The 18,825-nt window shown below is 40.9% G+C and overlaps 1 protein-coding gene across 2 annotated transcripts in view; it reads left to right on the forward strand.

The window, feature by feature from the left end:
* MPPED1 (metallophosphoesterase domain containing 1) overlaps nucleotides 1-13,148 on the forward strand; it is a gene marked incomplete at its 5' end in the record, with an annotated part of 44,440 nt that extends 31,292 nt beyond the window's left edge. Inside the window, 3 exons of one of the 2 annotated variants that reach the window (XM_083860456.1) lie at nucleotides 5,583-5,698; nucleotides 9,295-9,408; nucleotides 12,829-13,148. In XM_083860456.1, the coding sequence (XP_083716582.1) occupies nucleotides 5,583-5,698; nucleotides 9,295-9,408; nucleotides 12,829-13,013 (415 nt within the window). In that variant the 3' untranslated portion in view covers nucleotides 13,014-13,148. The remainder of the gene's footprint in view (nucleotides 1-5,582; nucleotides 5,699-9,294; nucleotides 9,409-12,828) is intronic. The other variant, XM_083860457.1, reaches the window with a different exon arrangement.
* Nucleotides 13,149-18,825: the final 5,677 nt, after the last annotated feature.

Here is an 18,825-nt window from a genome sequence, read left to right on the forward strand (position 1 = left end):
GAAAAAATTTAGGTTTCTTCTTTGCATAGTTTAATTCTTTTTGCACACTGCTGTTCTCTAAAATCACACCACACTTGCCTCTCTTACATGGAAGTGAGTCCTAATATAAATCTCATGCTCCTGAAGACTTCTGAAACCTGTTTTTCCTTAGATCTCACTTATGTTTGGCTCAAATGCCCAGATGTTGAATGAAATTTCAAAGCCTATAAACAAAGAGTGCCCTGCCAGTCATTCTGAGCACCGATGGCCTGATAGCTGCTTTTGTCCTTTCCCTTCCTGCTTTGGATGGCCCTTTTGCATGCAAGGAAGAAAAGACAAATAGGTCTGTGTTATTTCACAACTCCTTGAGATGACATAAATGGCTGATACAAAAAAAAAAGCCAAAAATATGAACTTTTGTGAATGCTTACTTGGAGAGATAGTGGAGTTAAAAAAGAATAGAAATACTCAGTAAAATAGTTAATTACTTACTGAGGAAAGGCTAAAAAAGGCAAATGCACTTTCTGGGTAAATTCAACTCATTCAGTGGTGGGGAATGTAAAAATATAAACACCTGAAGAACCTGCACACCAGAGAAGGTGAGCAGTGTGTATAGGACTGTACACCCATGTTCACAGGACTGTAGCTAGTTATGATAGGAAAATTATATCAAGACCAGGAAAAATTAGACTTAAATGTCCAACACTGAGTTTTCTTGGGCTGGAATCAGGATGTGTTGGAGTTTTGCCACTGATGAATCTGCTTTTTGTGCTCCACGGCCCTTGACCTGTCACTCCTGCCAGTATGGCTTTCAGCATGGGCAGTCCAGTCTTCTAAATATGGAATATTTGCTTTTCTCAGGAAGAGGAGAGGATTGAGAAAGGTGATTAGGTGCATTCTTTTCCCGCTGAGTTTCTTGACAGTCACCAACCAATATCTGTTTATCTTCCTGTAGGAGAAAAATGACAACAATTGTGGAGGAAAGGCTGGAGCGAGTTGGACGTGTTTGTGAACCTTTGAAATTTATTTGATAAGCAAAGGAATTCTTGTGAAAGAACTTGCCTTTCAGCTGTGAAAAAAATAAATAAAGGAAATAAATATAAAATAGGAATAGGAATATTAAATATAGGAAAGAATAGAAATTAAGAGGTACAATGTGTTTCATTCAGTTCTGCACTTTTTGCTCCCAGGATGTTTGCAGAGTGCAAACCATCCCTTTGATGCACCACTGCTGCTCAATCAAACCATCCAGAGCTCCCTGTGGCTACTGGGCTTTCCCCTTGAAGTCAAAGGGAGTAATTGGTGCCTACTGGTGGCAAGATTTGTGTCACTCAGCTGGGCAGCCTAGAGGCAGCTGCTGCAGTATATCTTGCAGCTCTTGTGGTAGCTGATACCCCCCCAGCCCTGCAGGCAGTGCCAAGAGGGATATTTCTGGGACATTTTCTGCCCTGTTTGTTTGCAGGGGTGCCTAGGTACTGTGGAGAGTCCCCTTGGACTTCCTTTCCCCTTGGAAAGGAAGCAAGCCAGCCTTTGAGTTAAAAGGTTTAAATTGAATCAAGGCAATGGAGAATCAAATTTCAGTCTGTCATTGCTTGTCATACAAAAATCCACGTGCATTGATAGTTCTCCCCAGTCAAGTGTCCCTTGTTTGTATGGCTGGCTGTCGGATTGAGATGGGTACCAGTGGTTTGAAAATTAAAAACCTTCAGTTTTCACATAAAGGGCAGGTCAAATATATGTGATGCATCCCCACCTTTTCCAGTACATCATGTAAGACTAAGTAAAGCCCCATTTAAATGACAAAAGAATTCTTTGGCTGCATGTTAGCTCTTTCTGGTAGTAGCTGAATAAAAGAAAAAAAAAATCTCTAATAAATAATTAGACTGGTAATATGTTTGACCATTATTTTTTAAGTATGACTTTTTTTCTGTTGCTATTATAACAGAAATGATCCTTTCAAAGACAACTAAAGTGCTAATGATAGCTAAGAAGGTCATTCCTAGGAGGTTAAACTGGTTTAATTAGAATTTATGAGAAGGTTACTATAGGAGTGCAGAAAGATGTTAAGGGGTTAACCTATAAGAGATTACATTGTAGTCAGTGTTCTGTTAAAGTTTGAATTAATTTTTCCCATGGGTTTTTCACATTCTAATTTTCAACTAAATGAGACATCTGTTTCAGAAAAGGAAAATTTGCTATGGTTGTCATAGCAACTATCATTCTGTAAGAAAATTATTCCAATGGTTACTTTAGAACAGAAAGATAGAAATTCAGTACATAAAGCAACATCCGATTTCTAGCACAAACTCTGATAATTCAGTCCTTTTTGTGTGGCAGATTATTTGGCCTGCAAAACTTGCTCAAATGTTTTAAACATAAGGTTAATTGTGCTGTAAACAAATTCACCTCTGATATGTTTTTCCCCTTGACTCTTATATGTAGACAATCATTATTCTTATAAAAATAATAAAACGGTTGAATTTCAGTGGATTGTTGGAGACACTCAAACTGTTCGCTTGAAAAAGGTAAGACCTAAATCAAAGTACATTTCTACAGATGAGTGCTTCACTTCAAAGGTGAAAGATATTAATGATGTATGTCTTTAATTGCCAAATAATTTTTTCTTGGGTTTATTTCTTTTTTTTTTTTTTTTTTTTTTTTTGAGGATAGTGGATTTTTCTCTTGCAGAACATACGTGACGGTATTTTCTTTGTCAAGTGTAAAATTGTAAAAATGTAAATTATAAAAAGAATTACACTTTTCCTGAGTAAGCACTAGCTGGGAATACAGAAATTCAGTACTCAATATAAAGAATTTAACTGTGTTCTCAGGTTCTATCATAAATGCAAATTTTAGACAAAGTTGTCTTTGCATGGTATCAAGGCCATGGGCTCATTAGTGGGTATTAGAGGAGAAGGCTTTTTCCCCACTCAGAAACTTTGATAGCTGTTTTGTAATAAATTTTCAGAAGAAGAGACTTGGGGGATTTATAAAATCCCTATGTGCTTATAAAGATGATTTTTGCTTTGGGGGTGGGGGCACTGGAGTGTGTGATTTGTCTTTCTTCTCTCCAATGTAAAGCAATGCCAGCATCCTCCGCTGAATCCTTTCTTGGACCTGGGATATGATTTGATTTTTTTTTTTTTTCCTGCCAGAAATATTCCAGACATTTCCTTCCATCTCGAGATTGTCACAAAAGACAGCATAATGGCAAATCACACAAGTTGTAACATCTCCCCTTCACAAAAGAACAGCTCCAGCATGCATAACTTACCAGCCCCACTGCAGTCACCACAAAGGGAGTGAAGGGAGGAGGAGGGAGGGATGAGGGGGGGAAAGTGCTTCTTGTCTTAATAAGCAGATCATGCCTATTCATAAGGGGAAATGGGCTTTTTTAGAAAGTGGCCCTGTGTAGTCCAGCCCTGGTAGAGGCAGACAGAGGCTCTCACAGCTGCGTGTGCTGTTTGTGGTTGTCTGGATTTCAGCAGGATTAAGCTGACTTCTGGTGAGACCTGTGGCAATCAGGAGTATTTCTCTTTGAAAATGCTTCGTTGCAATCTTAAAATAATTATTCTGGGAGTTTTTGACCTGTGCTTCTTGGACAAATGCTGATCTTTCCCTTTGGTTTCTTTTCTGTGTCTGGCACACCTGTGGGATGATGGTGCCTCCCTATCAGGGACAATCCTGTTCCCACCAGGGACAATCCTGTCCCTCTCCAGCAGCACCAGCCCAAGTGAGGGGTTGAGAGCAGGGGTATATATGCACTGAAACTATCAATGACTCAAAAACCACTATTTACTGTGCTGACACTTCTTTTGCCACCTATTTGGCCTTGCAAACATTTCCTGTCAGGGAGAACTTGCTGCTGGAAAACGTGCCCTGGGCGTACAGACAATTTGCCAAACAGTTGTGTATTCTCATCTTGGTGAAGAAATATGCTTGGCATGTGAGGTGTGGAATGCAATCCCAAGACAGGAAAGGATGAAGAATTTAGAAAAAGCCAGCCACTGTATTTTAATTTTACAAAACCTCACACTTCTGTAATATCGAAGCACCTCACAAACTTCAGGCATTCCTATGTGGTAAAAAATAATTTCCTCATCTCAGTGGTGAGCTGAATGGAAGGAGGGGCAGATCCAGTTCCACAGAGCTTTGTGTGGTTGCTGTGTGGCAATGCCACATGGTGACATTGCTGGTACCTTGCTGCACAATGAGCCAGTTGGGAGAACCCCATAAATGTTTAGGAAAAGACTTCTGAGATGATCGAGTCCAGCCATAAACCATGTCCCCAAGTGCCACATCTACACGTCTTTTAAATGCTTCCAGGCATGGTGACTTAGCCACCTGACTTATCATTAGAGAATTATTCCCAATATCCAATCTAAACAACCCCTGCTGCAACTTTAGACCCTTTCCTCTTGTCCTATTGACAATTAGAAGAAGAGACCCAATTCTCACCTTATTACTCAGAACAAAGTCTGTGCTTCACTGCTAGTGCTGTTAGTGTCTCTCTCACACCTTCTTCACCTCCCTCATCACAGTTTCTGGAGGCTGGGACATATATTCCTGGTCCTCATAGCAGATGTTCAAAGTTTCACCTTTTTTTTTCCCCCCCTGGGACACCTGTTTCTCAAGACCTTGGTTATGTGATGAAGAGGGAGGGGGTGAGAAAGAAAATCTTTCAGTCATCAATAGTTGAGCCTCTTTTTGTCTGTGGAAGAAAAAACATACTATTCATTGTTCTTCAAATATGGGTACGGCCACAAGACGTCAGTCAAAAAATCATTAAAACTTCCAACCTAAAACTAACCCCTCCGTTTTATGGCCTAGAATTGGAGCCTAGTCAGCAAGACATAATTTAACACTGTGATATAATTGCTGTGAAATATAGGTTTTTAATCAATGGGATAGCAAGATACAGATAAATTATGTTCTGACTGGCAGTGTTACAGTCTCGCTGCTCCATAAGTACATTTTTAAAAATGTAAATGCCTGTCTGATAAGGAATCCTGAATATGAAAAGTCTTAAAAGCAAGTCAGCACAGCAGAGGACAGAAGAAATTTGTGTGTAAGAGAAGCAGCAGCGTTCTTGTTCTGATGGGATGTATCCAATTAGGGGAAAAAAAAAGAAAAAAAAGCAGCAGAGATGATGTCTCTGACTTTGGAGCAGGATCTGTCATGGTGCCAGGGTCTGTCCTTGCCCAGCTGGTCATAGGCTAAGGGCCAAACGTGCTGGGAGCCAATGTGAAACATAAATCACATGGAGGTGTCTGAGACAGCTGTTCTTCTAAATGTTGTGAGAGTCAGCGTGATAATCCACACATGGAGATCTTGGTATCCAGGGCTTGTGAGTGGTTGGAGCAATACTGTGAATATTTGACTGTATGCTGTCTGCTGAAAGTGGGGAGGACTGCATGGATTTGCCATACCAGTTAAACAACACTGCTTGTGTGGAAAGAGGGGATTACTGTGCACACAAAGAAGAAAATGAATGCTATTTGTGTCTCCAAATTCCGTGGTAGTAAAGAGTCAACCTCAGTGTTTTAATTAGATAACCAGTACATGGAAGTAGCACTGAAGACATTCTCCTCCTCTCTTGGCAGGCAACCTTGGTTTTATGGCTGGGGCTTTAATCTTCCACGAGGCCAAGCACTATTAGAGAAATGGAACCTTATTCCAGATGGAATAGATATTCTTATAACACATGGACCACCTCTCGGTAAGAAAATAATAGTGCTCTTAGCTGTGTATTTCAGATGATTATATGGTAACTGATGGCTCTCCTTAAGAAAAGAGTGCAATCCTGACTCACAAAAGTCAAAAGCAACGTGCATACTGATCTCAGCAGCACCAGGACTTCAGCTCATGGTTGCCTATGATACCTCCCCTCAATGGCAGGGAGTTGAATAATGTTTTAAAAAATAAAATGTTAACACATGAAGCCATAATGAGCTTTACAAATAAGCAGGGTCTAGTTTTCCTATGCACATGTCTAATCTGCCACTGGTGAAATTACTAGATTGAAAGCGTGGAGCCTGATTGAAGAGAAATGCAGGATTAGGATCTTATTTTTTATCACTTTCTAACTTACTTGTCACTGCATTCTCCCACCAACAACTACTCAGAATCTCTTTTTTTCCTCATCATGCTGACTTGGTGCACCTTCTGCCTCACAAACCCAGATGCTCCCCATTATTTGCCTGTTCTTTGGACACGATGGTCAAATTGCTTATCTGTAATACAATTTGGCAACATGAACAGATCAAAAAGAAACAGTTTTGCATGTCTGTTTTTCAAATATTAATATAGGTGATATAAAAGCTATCTCTCTGTAATAGATTTCTCATATTCCTAGGAAATTTTGACATTATCTTTACTATAGAAATAATACAATCACACAAACTTGTCGATATTCAGTAAAGGCTTAAGGCTTTTAAGCTGTTTTTCAATGTATTTAATATATAGCAGTCTATATTTAATGTGACTGTGTGTTTGGCTGTCACTAATTTAATAAATGGACAAGAAGATGTACTCAAATGCTCTGCTGAGATTACTGTGCTTTGTGTGAAATGGAGGCAGTTGGTTTCTTTAAACCTTTAGATTCCCCAATTTCCTGAAGCTAAAACCTTCATTTTCCACCCTTTCTTCTCTTTCAGGGCTTGGAGGAGAATGTATCTAAAGAGTTTGTTTTGTTTTCTTTAGGAAGACATGTTTGCATTCCACTGCTCACTAATCCTGGAGGAAAGCAGTTCTTTGTGAGCAGAGTTTCTCACAGTTAGGGGTGTGTGTTTTGATTCTTCACCTAAGTGGAGTCTCATGCCTTGCCATGGACTGATTTTAATATGAGCCTGTATTGTAAAAGTGGATCAGAAATTAAGTGTTAACTGATATCAGCTCCAATGGGGGTAATCTCTGCCAGGATTCAAGGCACAATGCTGTATCTTTCATGCAGTTTTATTTATAAGTCATATTTAAAACTTTTCCAGAAGCTTTTTCAGCACTTTGATGGCTCAGGCACAGAACCCTCTGCCTGAGGGCAGGAGCTGTTGGTCTCCCTGACACCCATGGCAACAAATATATGACACTAAAAAGAAACTTAGCACTCATTTAATTAGTAACCTGTTTATTATTATTAACAAAGATACACAATATATTTCATAGCTTATGAAATATAGTATTTGTGATTATTGGATCAGTGTTAATGCTCATTTCCATATCAGCCTATTTTTGTTTCCTAAAGATCTCCATTTATGATTCTTATATTTCTCTTCCAAAAGTTCACTTTTTTTCCCTTTTGTTTTTAATTTAATTTCACCTTTAAGTCTTCATTTGCAGCTGTCTGCTTGATAGTCTGTGACAAAGATTTATACTTTCCTGACAGCTGCAGAAACCTGTTTCAAGTAACCAAACATTAAAAAACCCCTAAGATGAACTCTAATTGTTAGCTAGGTGTAATCAATTATTCTTAGTTTGTGTAGTCAGGTGTACATAATAAGCTGCAAACATATGGGAAGGCTTCAGAAGGGTGATAATGCATGTAAACAAAAACATGTTCAACATAAATAATGCTTAATTTAATGGAGAAGTTAATTTTATGGATTTTTTTGTTGGTGAAGTTTTTGAAGTGGAAATACTTTTGGCTTTATGTTCACCGCAGACATTTTGACAATTAACTGTTTCAAATCATTGGAGTAATAAAACCTATGGCTATAATATGTTTATTCTGAAAAAACCCCAAAACATAACAGAGCCATGACTTTATTGCAGAGGAATTGCTGGCCTCACTTTGAGACATCATAAACACTATTTTTCTCCAGTGAATTTTGCCCTCCCTTTGATGGCACAAGTGAATTCACCAGGAATGAGCATTGCTCAGTCTGGCTCTTGTTCAGGAGGACTTTCCTTTTCTGCATCCCTTGGCAGGTGCCAAACAGCACCTTCAGCCCTTTGACCACGGTCAGAACTTCCTCTTTTTGGCACTGATGATGCCCCATTCCCAATTTTTTATTTCTGAAAATTGAACTTAGCTCTCTGAGTAGCTATGAAACAAATGTAAGCTTTTGCCATTTTGGTGAAACCTCACGGTTTGCTGAGCCCAGTTTTTGAGCACTGGCAGCTTAAGAGGTATTTCTCAATGTGTGAACCTACCCCGAAGCTCTAGCAAATCTGAGAGCTTTTCCAAGAGCTTGAATACCACACTTCTGGTCTTTTAAACCAGTTGGTTGGCTGCTTAGCCATGCTTGAGTGGACATCAAAAGTAAATGTATGAAAAAACAGGTCCAGGCTCTGTACTTTGGGCTAAAAGCACAATATATTCACACGACTGCAACAAATCCAAGAGATGCCAAGCTATGAAAGGAAGGCAGGGAAAATACCAGAACAACATAATCAAATCAGGAAGATTTTATCTTTTAGGTTTCCAAATTTTGAGCCTGATGAAAATGACTGAACAATAGAAAGAAAACAGATTGGGTGTTGTAAACACTCCAATACAACATCCTCCTTATACTACCACTTGGAAGGAAACATGAGACTTCAGTTGGCAGTAAACATCCCCCTGCAGTAATTTTAGACAAAGAGGCAAGTTGATGTAACATTTCTGTCTATTTTCATGAGAAATACATTTTTACACAGTTGTTGTGCAAGTAAATGCAGCACTTAAATACATCTCCTGCAAAAGGCCTGAATTTCTCTTCCTATCTGAGGTCTATCAATTTAGGCAAGTGGGGTTTGCTGTGCCATGAGGTGGTTTAACTTAGTGATGTTATTTTTTTTGGGTATGTAGTGAATTCCTCGCCTGAGCTCCACTCCTGTGGGATTCAATGTGATAACAATACAGTTGTAGTGTTGGCAACACAGATTCCATTATGTTGGTTCAGGTGTTCAATCTAAAAAAGTAGGTCCCAGGACTGGTTTTAAATAGTTAAATGTTCTTTTAAATTCTTTGGAGGCTCACTATGGACTTACTGCTCTTTACACCTCATTCTCTTCAGGAAGAAAACTGGGTCAAGCATTGAGTTATCCCAAAAAATGCTTTGATTGCAGTGATTATTTTTATTCTTTGAAAGACAACTGGAAAGAGTTATCATAGTCTTTTTTTATCCAGATGAGCTTTTATGGTTTTCCACCAGTGTTTTTCTTTCCTACCTCTTCTGCTTACCAAGGCAGACACATCTTTTGCCATCTCAATTCTTCTGTGGCTGTTTGTGAAAAGCCATGAGAGATGAAATCTCAAAAATCCTGTGTTAGCAGCACAACTTTGGCTCATTTGTGGATTACTCGTCTTCACTTAAAGCTTTCCTTTCTTTTTCAAAGGTTTTCTAGACTGGGTTCCTAAGAAAATGCAACGGGTGGGATGTGTTGAACTGCTGAACACAGTCCAGAGACGAATACAGCCAAGGCTTCATGTTTTTGGACATATCCATGAAGGTCAGAACACATTTCTTTTTATGTATATCTGTATTTAGAGACCACAAACAGAGGAGGCTTAACCAGCATTTTCAAACTTGAATGTCTGAACTGAAGCATTTCTAGAATTCATATACATATTTATCTGCATGTATAGAGGTGAAATTGGCTGATACCTCCATTTCAATACTTGTACTTGAACTTATCTTTCATTTTCTACATCTGTGAAACAGGTTGATGCTTCCTTCACAAGGATGAATACTGTGAATTTTAAAATAAGAACACAGGCCCAGTCATTACAGAAAGTGACTAAATATTAGGAAAGATGGATTTTTTTTTTTCTCAGCAGAATCTGTGCTTCACAATAATTCATGAAAGATCTCTGTGTCTCAGCTTCTGTGCTTGTAAAAGGGGTAGGAAATTTTTTGAGGGGGGCTCCTAAGGCTGTACAATAACAGTTGTACATCTCTCCCCATCACTGTGTGTATGAAGTTGAAATCAAGAGAGATGTCACCACTGACTGGTGTAGAAGTTCCAAGATATTTATGGATGCATTTAGTTGCTTTGACAGGGGAAACATTTTGTGCTCAGACAAAACAAGTGATTCTATTGACTATTTGGTATTTAACTGGGAAAAGAAATGAGCTCCCTTCATACAAGCCAGAAAATGGTGACAGATATGCTCTGCTGAAGTCAGTGACAGCAGGAGTTCATCTCCAGGCAAAGGGAAAGGTAGATGCTGTCTGTCCTGTTCACAAAGCAAGGCAGCAAGGCTCCAAGCAGTGCTCCCACCCCAAGCAGAAAGCAGTGGGCTGTGCAGGAGTGAACCATTGGTGTGTCAGTGTGTATTATCAGCTGCTCAGTCTTTGGCAGTGTTAATTTACTGGCAGGAGAAGGTACCCCACAACTGCCAGTTTTCTGCTTCTGAGATTGCTCCAGCCTCTGCTGTAGGGTATTTATGGGTCTCACCAGTGTAGAGATGGAAAAACTGGAGGAGCTGGCATTCAGATACTTCTGGTTTTGTATCCCAAGATATCCCTCTATGAGTTGCTGCTGGGGGCTTTCACCATGGCACATCAGAAGTGACATTGCTGGTGGTGCAAAATTGTTAAGATCATTATTTTATAGCTCAAGGATTAGGTCCATTCTCCTCATGTGTCTCATCTGCAGTGATCTGTTAATGCCTGGTTAATGTCCCAAGTGCTGTTAAATCACAGAGTAAACAAATAATGCTGCTAGAGCAGTCTTTGATATTCCAACCAAGAGAGCTGGTGAATCCAGTTCAAACTCACTGTCATTTCAGAAATTGTAAGCCAAGAGGGTTGCAGGGGATATAAGCAAACAGCAAGCCATGAAGCTTCAGGCAGGTAAACAAAATCACATCTGCTAAAACCAAGCCCAACTTTGGCTCTCGAGGGAGGAGAATGGCACCTCCATAGAATAGTAAATCCTGTGAATTAATGTAGTTGGCACAGTAGGTATCAAAACACAGAAACAAGGTACTCTTCCTGTTAACTATCATAATTTAGAGAAAAACAAATGGGGAACTGCAGAGCCTGTTTTTCAGTGGGATGCTAAATCTCTGCTGAGGAGAATTCCCATTGCAGGCAGGCTGTGCAAACGAAGATGCACTTTGTAGAGGGAATGCATGATTTGAACAGATGAGTTCTTCCTCTGAGTGAGCATAGCTACATCTGCAGCAGTCATTTACTGAACATCTGGGGGGAAGAAGTGCTTGTAAGAGATGTTTCTTCCCTATTCCCTCTCTGCACTACCATGTCTGCCAAAAAATACCTCTGCACATGGGCTTGCTGCTGATCCACCCGTGGAAGGGACAAGCAGCATGGCAGGGGCTAAAATTCTGGTTTTTCCCATTGTAGCCAATATTCCACTGAGGTCATGGCCAAGAATGCTGGCAGTGGGACAGGAGAGAAAGCTGCAGCAATAGGAATCTCCCAGCAAAAGGAGTGTGTTAGCAGGCTGCTTCTGTTCTCTACAAACATGTGGCTGAGGAGACAGAAAGTCCCAGCTGCAGTGCTGACTGTCCTCCGTGCATTTTGTGTTTTCCTCAGAACAGTCCTTCTGTGGCAAACAAAAAGGGATTTAAAGAAATGCCTGTGACAGGAACCTGACAAGAGTTTTCTTCCCTCCCTGGTGCCTAATTATAGTGTGGGGTTTTTTTTCCATGGGAGGTGCAGGAGGCCCCTGCATTATTCAGGGTGTTTTAAGGAACCAAAAATAAAGGAATTTGACTACTGTTTCTTTGTTTGCAAATTATGCAATTTTCAGTGTTCTGAAAGACACAAAATTACATTCAGAAAAAAACATAGGGTCCTCTGTAACTAGGATTTGAATAGCTAGAATTCAGTGTGCATATAGCAATGAATACATTTCACTATTAACTTTATGAAAGGTGAGATTGAATCTTAGTACAAATGCTTCCTACCAGATGACTTCCCCAAAATCAAATATTTCTGCTGATGAATGCAGTTCTTCATATTGATAATAATATTTCAGTGAAAGTTTCCAACATTAAGATTTTAGCTTTCATGTAATCAAGCTTATGTTTTTTCCTAGTGATTCATTAAAAGATTTTTGACAACAGAGCTACACAGAGTGTGTCTCCTTTTTCATAGCACCAAGGCTGTCAGAGGGCTTCTTCTTCACTTTCTGAAACAGCATTTCACTGCACTTCTACAGGCAGTACAGCTGGAAGTTTGGTTTTCTGCAGATTTAACTCTGCAATTGTTTGCCAGACATGAAAAGTAGCTGAAGCTTTTTCACCACTGGTGAGACACACAGAGGTGTGTGTGCTCTCCTGTGGAAATGTCCCAGTGTTTTAGGGTGTGAATTCACCTTGTTTGTTAGACAGTGCATTCAATAATAAAGCCATTTTTTTCTTGGCCTGGGCAGGCATTTTAGTGCCTTTCCAAGTTTGGTCAACAAGTTCAAAGAATAGCAAAAAGAGGTTCCTACCAGGGAAATCCTGCCCAGATTCACATACACATGGACTGGCCTCAGTCAAGCAAGGCTTTTCCTTCATTGGAAAAGATGTTGTTTAAGCTTTTCCTTGCTTAAAGGATGTTCAACACAGGGCAGGAGAAAGAGGTGGAAAGATTAAAATTGCCCAGAGTTTGCTGCACTGATGACTGCAAGCCTAAACGATCAGAAGCATCCTTTCCAAAACTAAAAAGGTTTTAAGAGAAAAATCTCTGCAGAGGAAAGCATCTGTCCTTCTAAGGAGGTTTACTGAGCTGGCTGCCAGAGATAATAGCCACTAGCTATTGGGGCCCATTTTGCTTTTCTTACACAATTTTAAACGTTCTGCTGTAGGACAAAGATGGTATTGATTCAGGCAACATTTACATTTTGCACAGAGAGAATTTTTAATTTCCTTCTGAGTAATAAAAAATGTAGCACTTATCGTTGTATGATAAAAAGTAATTAAAAAAATAAAGAGGATAATAAGGAATAATGAGAGTAACCAGAATTTCTCTTCCTTTGTAGGTTATGGTGTCATGGCTGATGGAACCACCACCTATGTGAATGCATCTGTGTGCACTGTGAACTACCAGCCACTTAACCCACCTATAGTTATTGACTTACCTACTCCAAGGAACACATGATTTTAATGAGGATTTCAAGTTGTACCCAACACATTAGCAACTTTATATTGCTGGCTGAGAATCCCAGTAGGGAACCATTCAACAAAAGAAAAAAAAAGCAAAATCCTTCTTTTTTTCCCTGCTAGCTCTCTTCACAGATAAATTTAGAGTAACAAAAGTGGATGAGGAACAAAGACATTTTGGTGCCAGAAACAGATTCAAGACTTAACATTTCACCATTAAAATGTTTGTGAACACAGAGAAGTGAATGCATTCCACATATATATATATACATATATATATATCTATATATATATATATCTAGTAGGGGCTTTTGTACATACCGTATATTGGACTTATTAAAAGAACAATGTCTTTCAAAGGAGTGTTTCTTTAAGAAAGTTTGCAGTTTAAACATAATAAGTGTTTAGACTAGGATTTTCCTCATTTCAGATGTTTTCCAGTGAGCTCTTGGTAAAGTAAAAATGATGGTAAAGATGTTTTTCCCTTAATCAACATGGCAAATATAAAAGGTGGTGCACAAATGACCAGTCACAGGAGGAAAGTTATTTCTCCGAGTCCTCCAGGTCTAAGTCTTTGCATCTATTCAAAAACCAATGCAATAGAGGCCCTAATTCACTGTACTGAAATGAAGTTTTACTACATCTGGCATTACAGATGGCAAGGGAAATGGTACATATTGCTAGCATGCTGTAAACAGCTCAACATTCAAGAAGGGAGACTGTGTTAAATGCAGTATAAACTCAGGAATTTGTAACCTGGCCTCGCCTATTCAAAAAAAAAAAAAAAAAGGATGACATTTCCCTTAAAAAAAAAAAAAGTAAAAATATAACTGTGTTTTCATATGGTAAAGCGATATGTGATTGTATTTAGGGACAAAAGAAAGAGAAAAAACCTGCAAAGAGCCCACCCAATGATCAGTATTTTAAATAAAACCCACTGAGACCATTGGTTTAAAACCTGCTAACGGGATGTGCAGACAACGATGAGGTTACTGGTTTGAATTTGGCCCTGGTCAGGAGTGGTTAAATGTCATTGTGATCATTTTGTCCTTGGGAAACATAAATATCAAGGGGAAGGCACCAACCCAAGGTGTTGTTTGGGCACTTATTTTTGGGTGGCTGTGAGTAATGGGTTACGCACCAAAGTGTGCAGAGCAGAGGTCACCTCAGGGGACCTGGTACTGCTGTTTGCCCACTCATGGACACTGCTGAGAGAGGCCCAGCACAAACCCAGTAGAAATCCATCTGTTGTGTTGCTTTTGGCACCAGGCAGAGCAAGGGAGAGTGTCAGGAGCTGGTTGGGATGGTCCACAGCCACAGTACTGCCCGTGCAGCTCTCCTGCAGTGTTAGCAGAGGTATTGAAGTTGTTGGATTTCAGTCCTGTCCTGGGCAGAAGCTTAAGAATTAATTACAAAGCCACCAAAAAAATTTCCAGGGCTTCAGGCATGTCCTGCAAGAAATGGATTTCTTCTTTGAACTAACAAACATGTCCTTTTGACTCGATGGAGATAATTCAACTGCTGTATTCCGAATGTGGACATCCTGAATTTGGGGCTGACAGCATCTAGACATTCATCTTGTTCACACACATTGGGCAGACCACAGCACTGCCAGCTCAGAGTTGAGTGTGCACAGAGCTCTGTGCACAGCCCACACCTGCACTGGAGAACTGTGTGTGCTACATGGATGTAAATGTGAGTTGTACGTAGCAGCTGCATGTACTTTATACACATAAACAATTTAAAATACCTGTATTGCAAAACCTAGGCTACATGAGCTTCGACTCTGAGCAAGGTGGGCACAATCTCTGCTTTTCACTGGCTTCCCATGTGCAGCAGATTTTCCAGGTGCTGCCTGGAGCTGGGACATTCAAGCCCAGTGAGTGACTCGTGCTGTGGACCCACAAGAAGCCACCAGACCCCCAGAAAATATGACAAGACACAGCTCTGTCATTTCTTGTCATCTGTTGGGTGATGGTGTGTCTAACTAATATGCTGCTTTTTTTTTTTTTTTTTTCCTGAAAACAAACCCCAAAACAATTGGTGACACCTGCAACTGTTTTTTTTTGGGTGAGTGGTTCACAAGTGCATGAACAATCTGCCATTAATTCATTTGGGGCCACTTTTGTCAGAGCTACCGATGTAGAAATTTCAGGATCAGCTCCTAAATCAGTAAGAACTGAAATTCATAGCTGGATATGAACTCCTGTCATCATTGGGAAGATGAACAATAGCATGTAGTTAGAATAAAAGTGGCTTAGCTGGTCACAATTCAAGTGGTTTGCAACAAATGTGGCAGGAAATTGGCTGCATGTTAAAGTCTGAAATGTTTACATTTGCTCACGGCACTTAAATGTTAAAGTGAAGGGAAGAGGTCCTTTTTATTAGCCTCGGCAAAATTTCTATGTCAACCATAAAATATTATCTTGAAAATAATTTTTTTCCTAAGGTATCTTCCAAATACTGTGTATTTTTATGTGGAAAGGATATGAAAGCAACTGTTACTTCAAAATATCATTTAAAGTACTTGAGGTATGAAAGCTTAAAGATTATTTAATCATTTTGGCATAACTTGAGTGTTGTAATTTTTGGTCAAGCATGTTAGACAAATAAAGTCTTTAAAAAAAAAAAAAAAAAGAAACCAAAAAACCACCAGACCCCACACAACAAAAAAAATAAGGTCTCTTAATGTGATCAGCTCCATTTTGGAATGACTGTAATCTCCTGGGGTAGGAGCCAGGCTGTGGGACATTGAAGTTGTTTTGGAGGGGAGTCAGCACAGGGGATGCCCTGCAGAGGGTAATGAGCTCGAGGTTGGGATTGCAGAGAGAGGGGAAAACCAGCAAGCACTGCCTGTAATGGATGAATTTTGGTGGGAGAGTGTTCCAGGTGTGTCTGGGTGGCAGAGAAAAGCTACTGTACAGCTCTGGAGAGGTTGGGAACTGGGGTGCCACCCTTTGGGAGTGGGCAGCCACTGGGGGAAGGAGAGTTCCTGCTCTGAGTTGGGTGTAAGGACACATCTTCACACAGAGAGAGGTAAAGACCAAGTGAGTATTTTTATTTTAACTCTGTGGGCACAGAAAGACCTGGATTTCTGATCTACCTCAGCTAAGGGAAGCTGTGAAAAAGAAGATTTCCACAAATGTGGCTGTGCCATTGTCAGCTCTATTTAAATTTGGGATGCCCTCTCAAGTCATTTCCTGCCCCACCTCCCCATTGCTGACCTTCACTGATATTTATCCAGGTAGCAGTGCTCCTGAAGGAAGGTGTGCTGATGTGTAGCACTAATATGTGCATTCCCATCCCCAGGCAGAATTGTTGGCTGAGATTAATTCTGGTTCATTTCAGCAATGAATAGGGGAGATATCACTGCATGTCAATGAAAAGGGAAAAAAAAAAAAAAAAAAAAAAAAGATGACAAGATTATTTTTACCTCCCTCAGTCACTGAGGATGTGAAATGTTCCTTGACTAGAAGGAGGGAGCAGGCTGGAACTCAGTACCCACCCAAGCAGCTGCTTTTGGTGCCCCAGGAAGGATCAAAACCCCTGTCTCAGATCATGCTGGGGACACAGAAAGTGGGAAGGTGCTCTGGTCTTGCTGCAGGAGGAGACAAGAAGTGGTTTGTCTTTTCCAGTCACTGGCTGCTGCCAACAGTCAATGCAAATACTTCAGAGGAAGGAGGAATGAGACATCCCTTAGAAGGTAATTTTTGGAATAATCTGCCCATGCGGATCTTTGCCCCCCCCTCCCATTTATTGCTGTTTGCGTGAAAATTTCTCTCTTAAAACCCATATTATTGCTTTCTGCTCCAGTAACTCACACAGAGCAAATATAACTGCAAATGGTCTTTCCTTTCAGGTACATTCCTGTCCCTTTCTTGCAAGTCTCTCTGCATCTGTGATTTTAGTGATATTTTGGAACAGGGAGCACCCTGGATGATTATGCACAGTGCATTAGAACAACAGTATTTCACTTATCCTTGTACATGTGCTGCTGCTTGGGTTTATTGACTGTCCCTTTGTTCTCTTTTTTATGTGAAAAGTGAAAACAGGACTACTTACATGGACCTCTTTTGTGCCATTTGTTATTTTGTATATTGGCCATTATGTTGCTTTTTACTCACTTCATCTAGAAATTAAAATAATTTCAATTCTAGCTAGACTCTTTTTTCTAACTCCCTCATTTTCCCATCTCAGAAATGCTCCCCTCTTCTCTTTTTGATGTGTCATTTGGGAGTTGGTGAGAGGCAGCAGAGCCAGAAGAGGACCTTCTCTTCCTTCCTATCTGAGCATTTAGATACAGTTCTCTGTGACTAACTTTTATCCAATACCTTCATTTGTTTAGGAGTTTTTGAGATAATACTATATATATTTGTAACCCCCAGTGGTGGGTTTTTTCTTCAAGAGGGGAGAACTGATCTGCACCTACCACAATCATTAACCCTTTCCTCTCAGGGAGTCTTACCCAGGCTGTGTCTGTGCTGGGGATCTTCTTCCCCCACTCTGGCCTGTTCCCCTGGCTTTGGTGGTGCCCTTGGCAATTCTCATCATCCCTGGCTGGGCTTTTTTAGCTCATCCTCCACCTGTGGGGAGCTGAGGGTGCTGCTGGGTGGGATAAGGAGGTGTGTGTCATCAGCACAGCCCTCATTCTGCTTTTGGGGCTTTTGTTTCTTAGCTGCTGCCCAAACCATGACCTTTCCTTCCCTCCCATGAATAGTTCTTCCACAAAGGTCTTTATCAAAAACCTCCACAATTGTCTACACCAATTATATCAGGGACAGCTCTTATGGCCAGGCCTTTGATGTACAAAAAGCTTTCAAATAAATTAAAGGAAGCGGCTTTTCTCTTGCACAAATGGGTTGGCATTGTTTCCCCCTGCCCAGTGAAATGTATTCCCTCTCCAAAGCACCATGGACTAAAACTGAGCAGAGCAATTAACCTCACCACATGTGCACACCATGTCCTGGTGCTCTTTGCTCCCATCCAGGGCTGTGTGGACCTGGTTGGTGGACAGATGTTTCCTGCCATGGGAGAAGAGCCCATTCTCCCCCTCAGAGCTCTGGTCTTGCCCTCTGCATGGTCTGGGGGCAAGGGGACAGCCATGGGGAACAACCACACAGACAGGTTGGCTGTTTGGAGCACTGTCATTCCATTTATCCTCTCATTCTCTCTGCGTTCTGAGTGGGGTGAGCAACTCGAGCAGGGCCAGATGGGAAAATGCTGGTTGCTATATAAACATGTTGCAGAGGCTTATGGTGGAATGAAGCTTCAAAATCAGAGTAAGGAAAATGCTTTGCACAACCACATGAGCTGCCCAACACTCAGGAAAGGCTGGGGAGAGTCAAAGGTGATGTTAAAACACTCTCCTCCCTCCAGTGAAGCCCCAAGTGCTCCTTCCCCACTGCAGTTAGAGCCTGGCTGTGGGGGCCCAGCTTACTGAGCAAGGGCAAATTTGGAATACTAGATGTCAAGTTTGATGGTACAAACCTTTCCTCAGAGGCCACTGGAAGGGTGGGAAGGTTGCTGAGGTGTCTGCTCTCAATGAGTGCCCCCTTGTCCACACGGGAATGGCTGCATGTGTCCTGGTGGGAGTGGGGCTGAAGCTGATGGAGGGGACCAGGGGATTCCATCTGTACCTCTGCAGGGCACAGAGCCAGGTGTTGTGTGCTGTGAGCTTCAGAGAGAGGCTTGTCCCTGCTGGGCTTCCCTTTCAGCCTGGTGGTGGTGCTGCTCTGCTGGAACACAAGGGACAGGAAGCAACAAGGTCAGATCCTGCATGGCCCTGCACCTCCAGAGTGCCGAGGAGGCCT

Source organism: Zosterops lateralis, assembly GCF_965231275.1.
Source record: "Zosterops lateralis genome assembly, chromosome: 4".
Lineage (NCBI taxonomy): Eukaryota > Metazoa > Chordata > Aves > Passeriformes > Zosteropidae > Zosterops > Zosterops lateralis.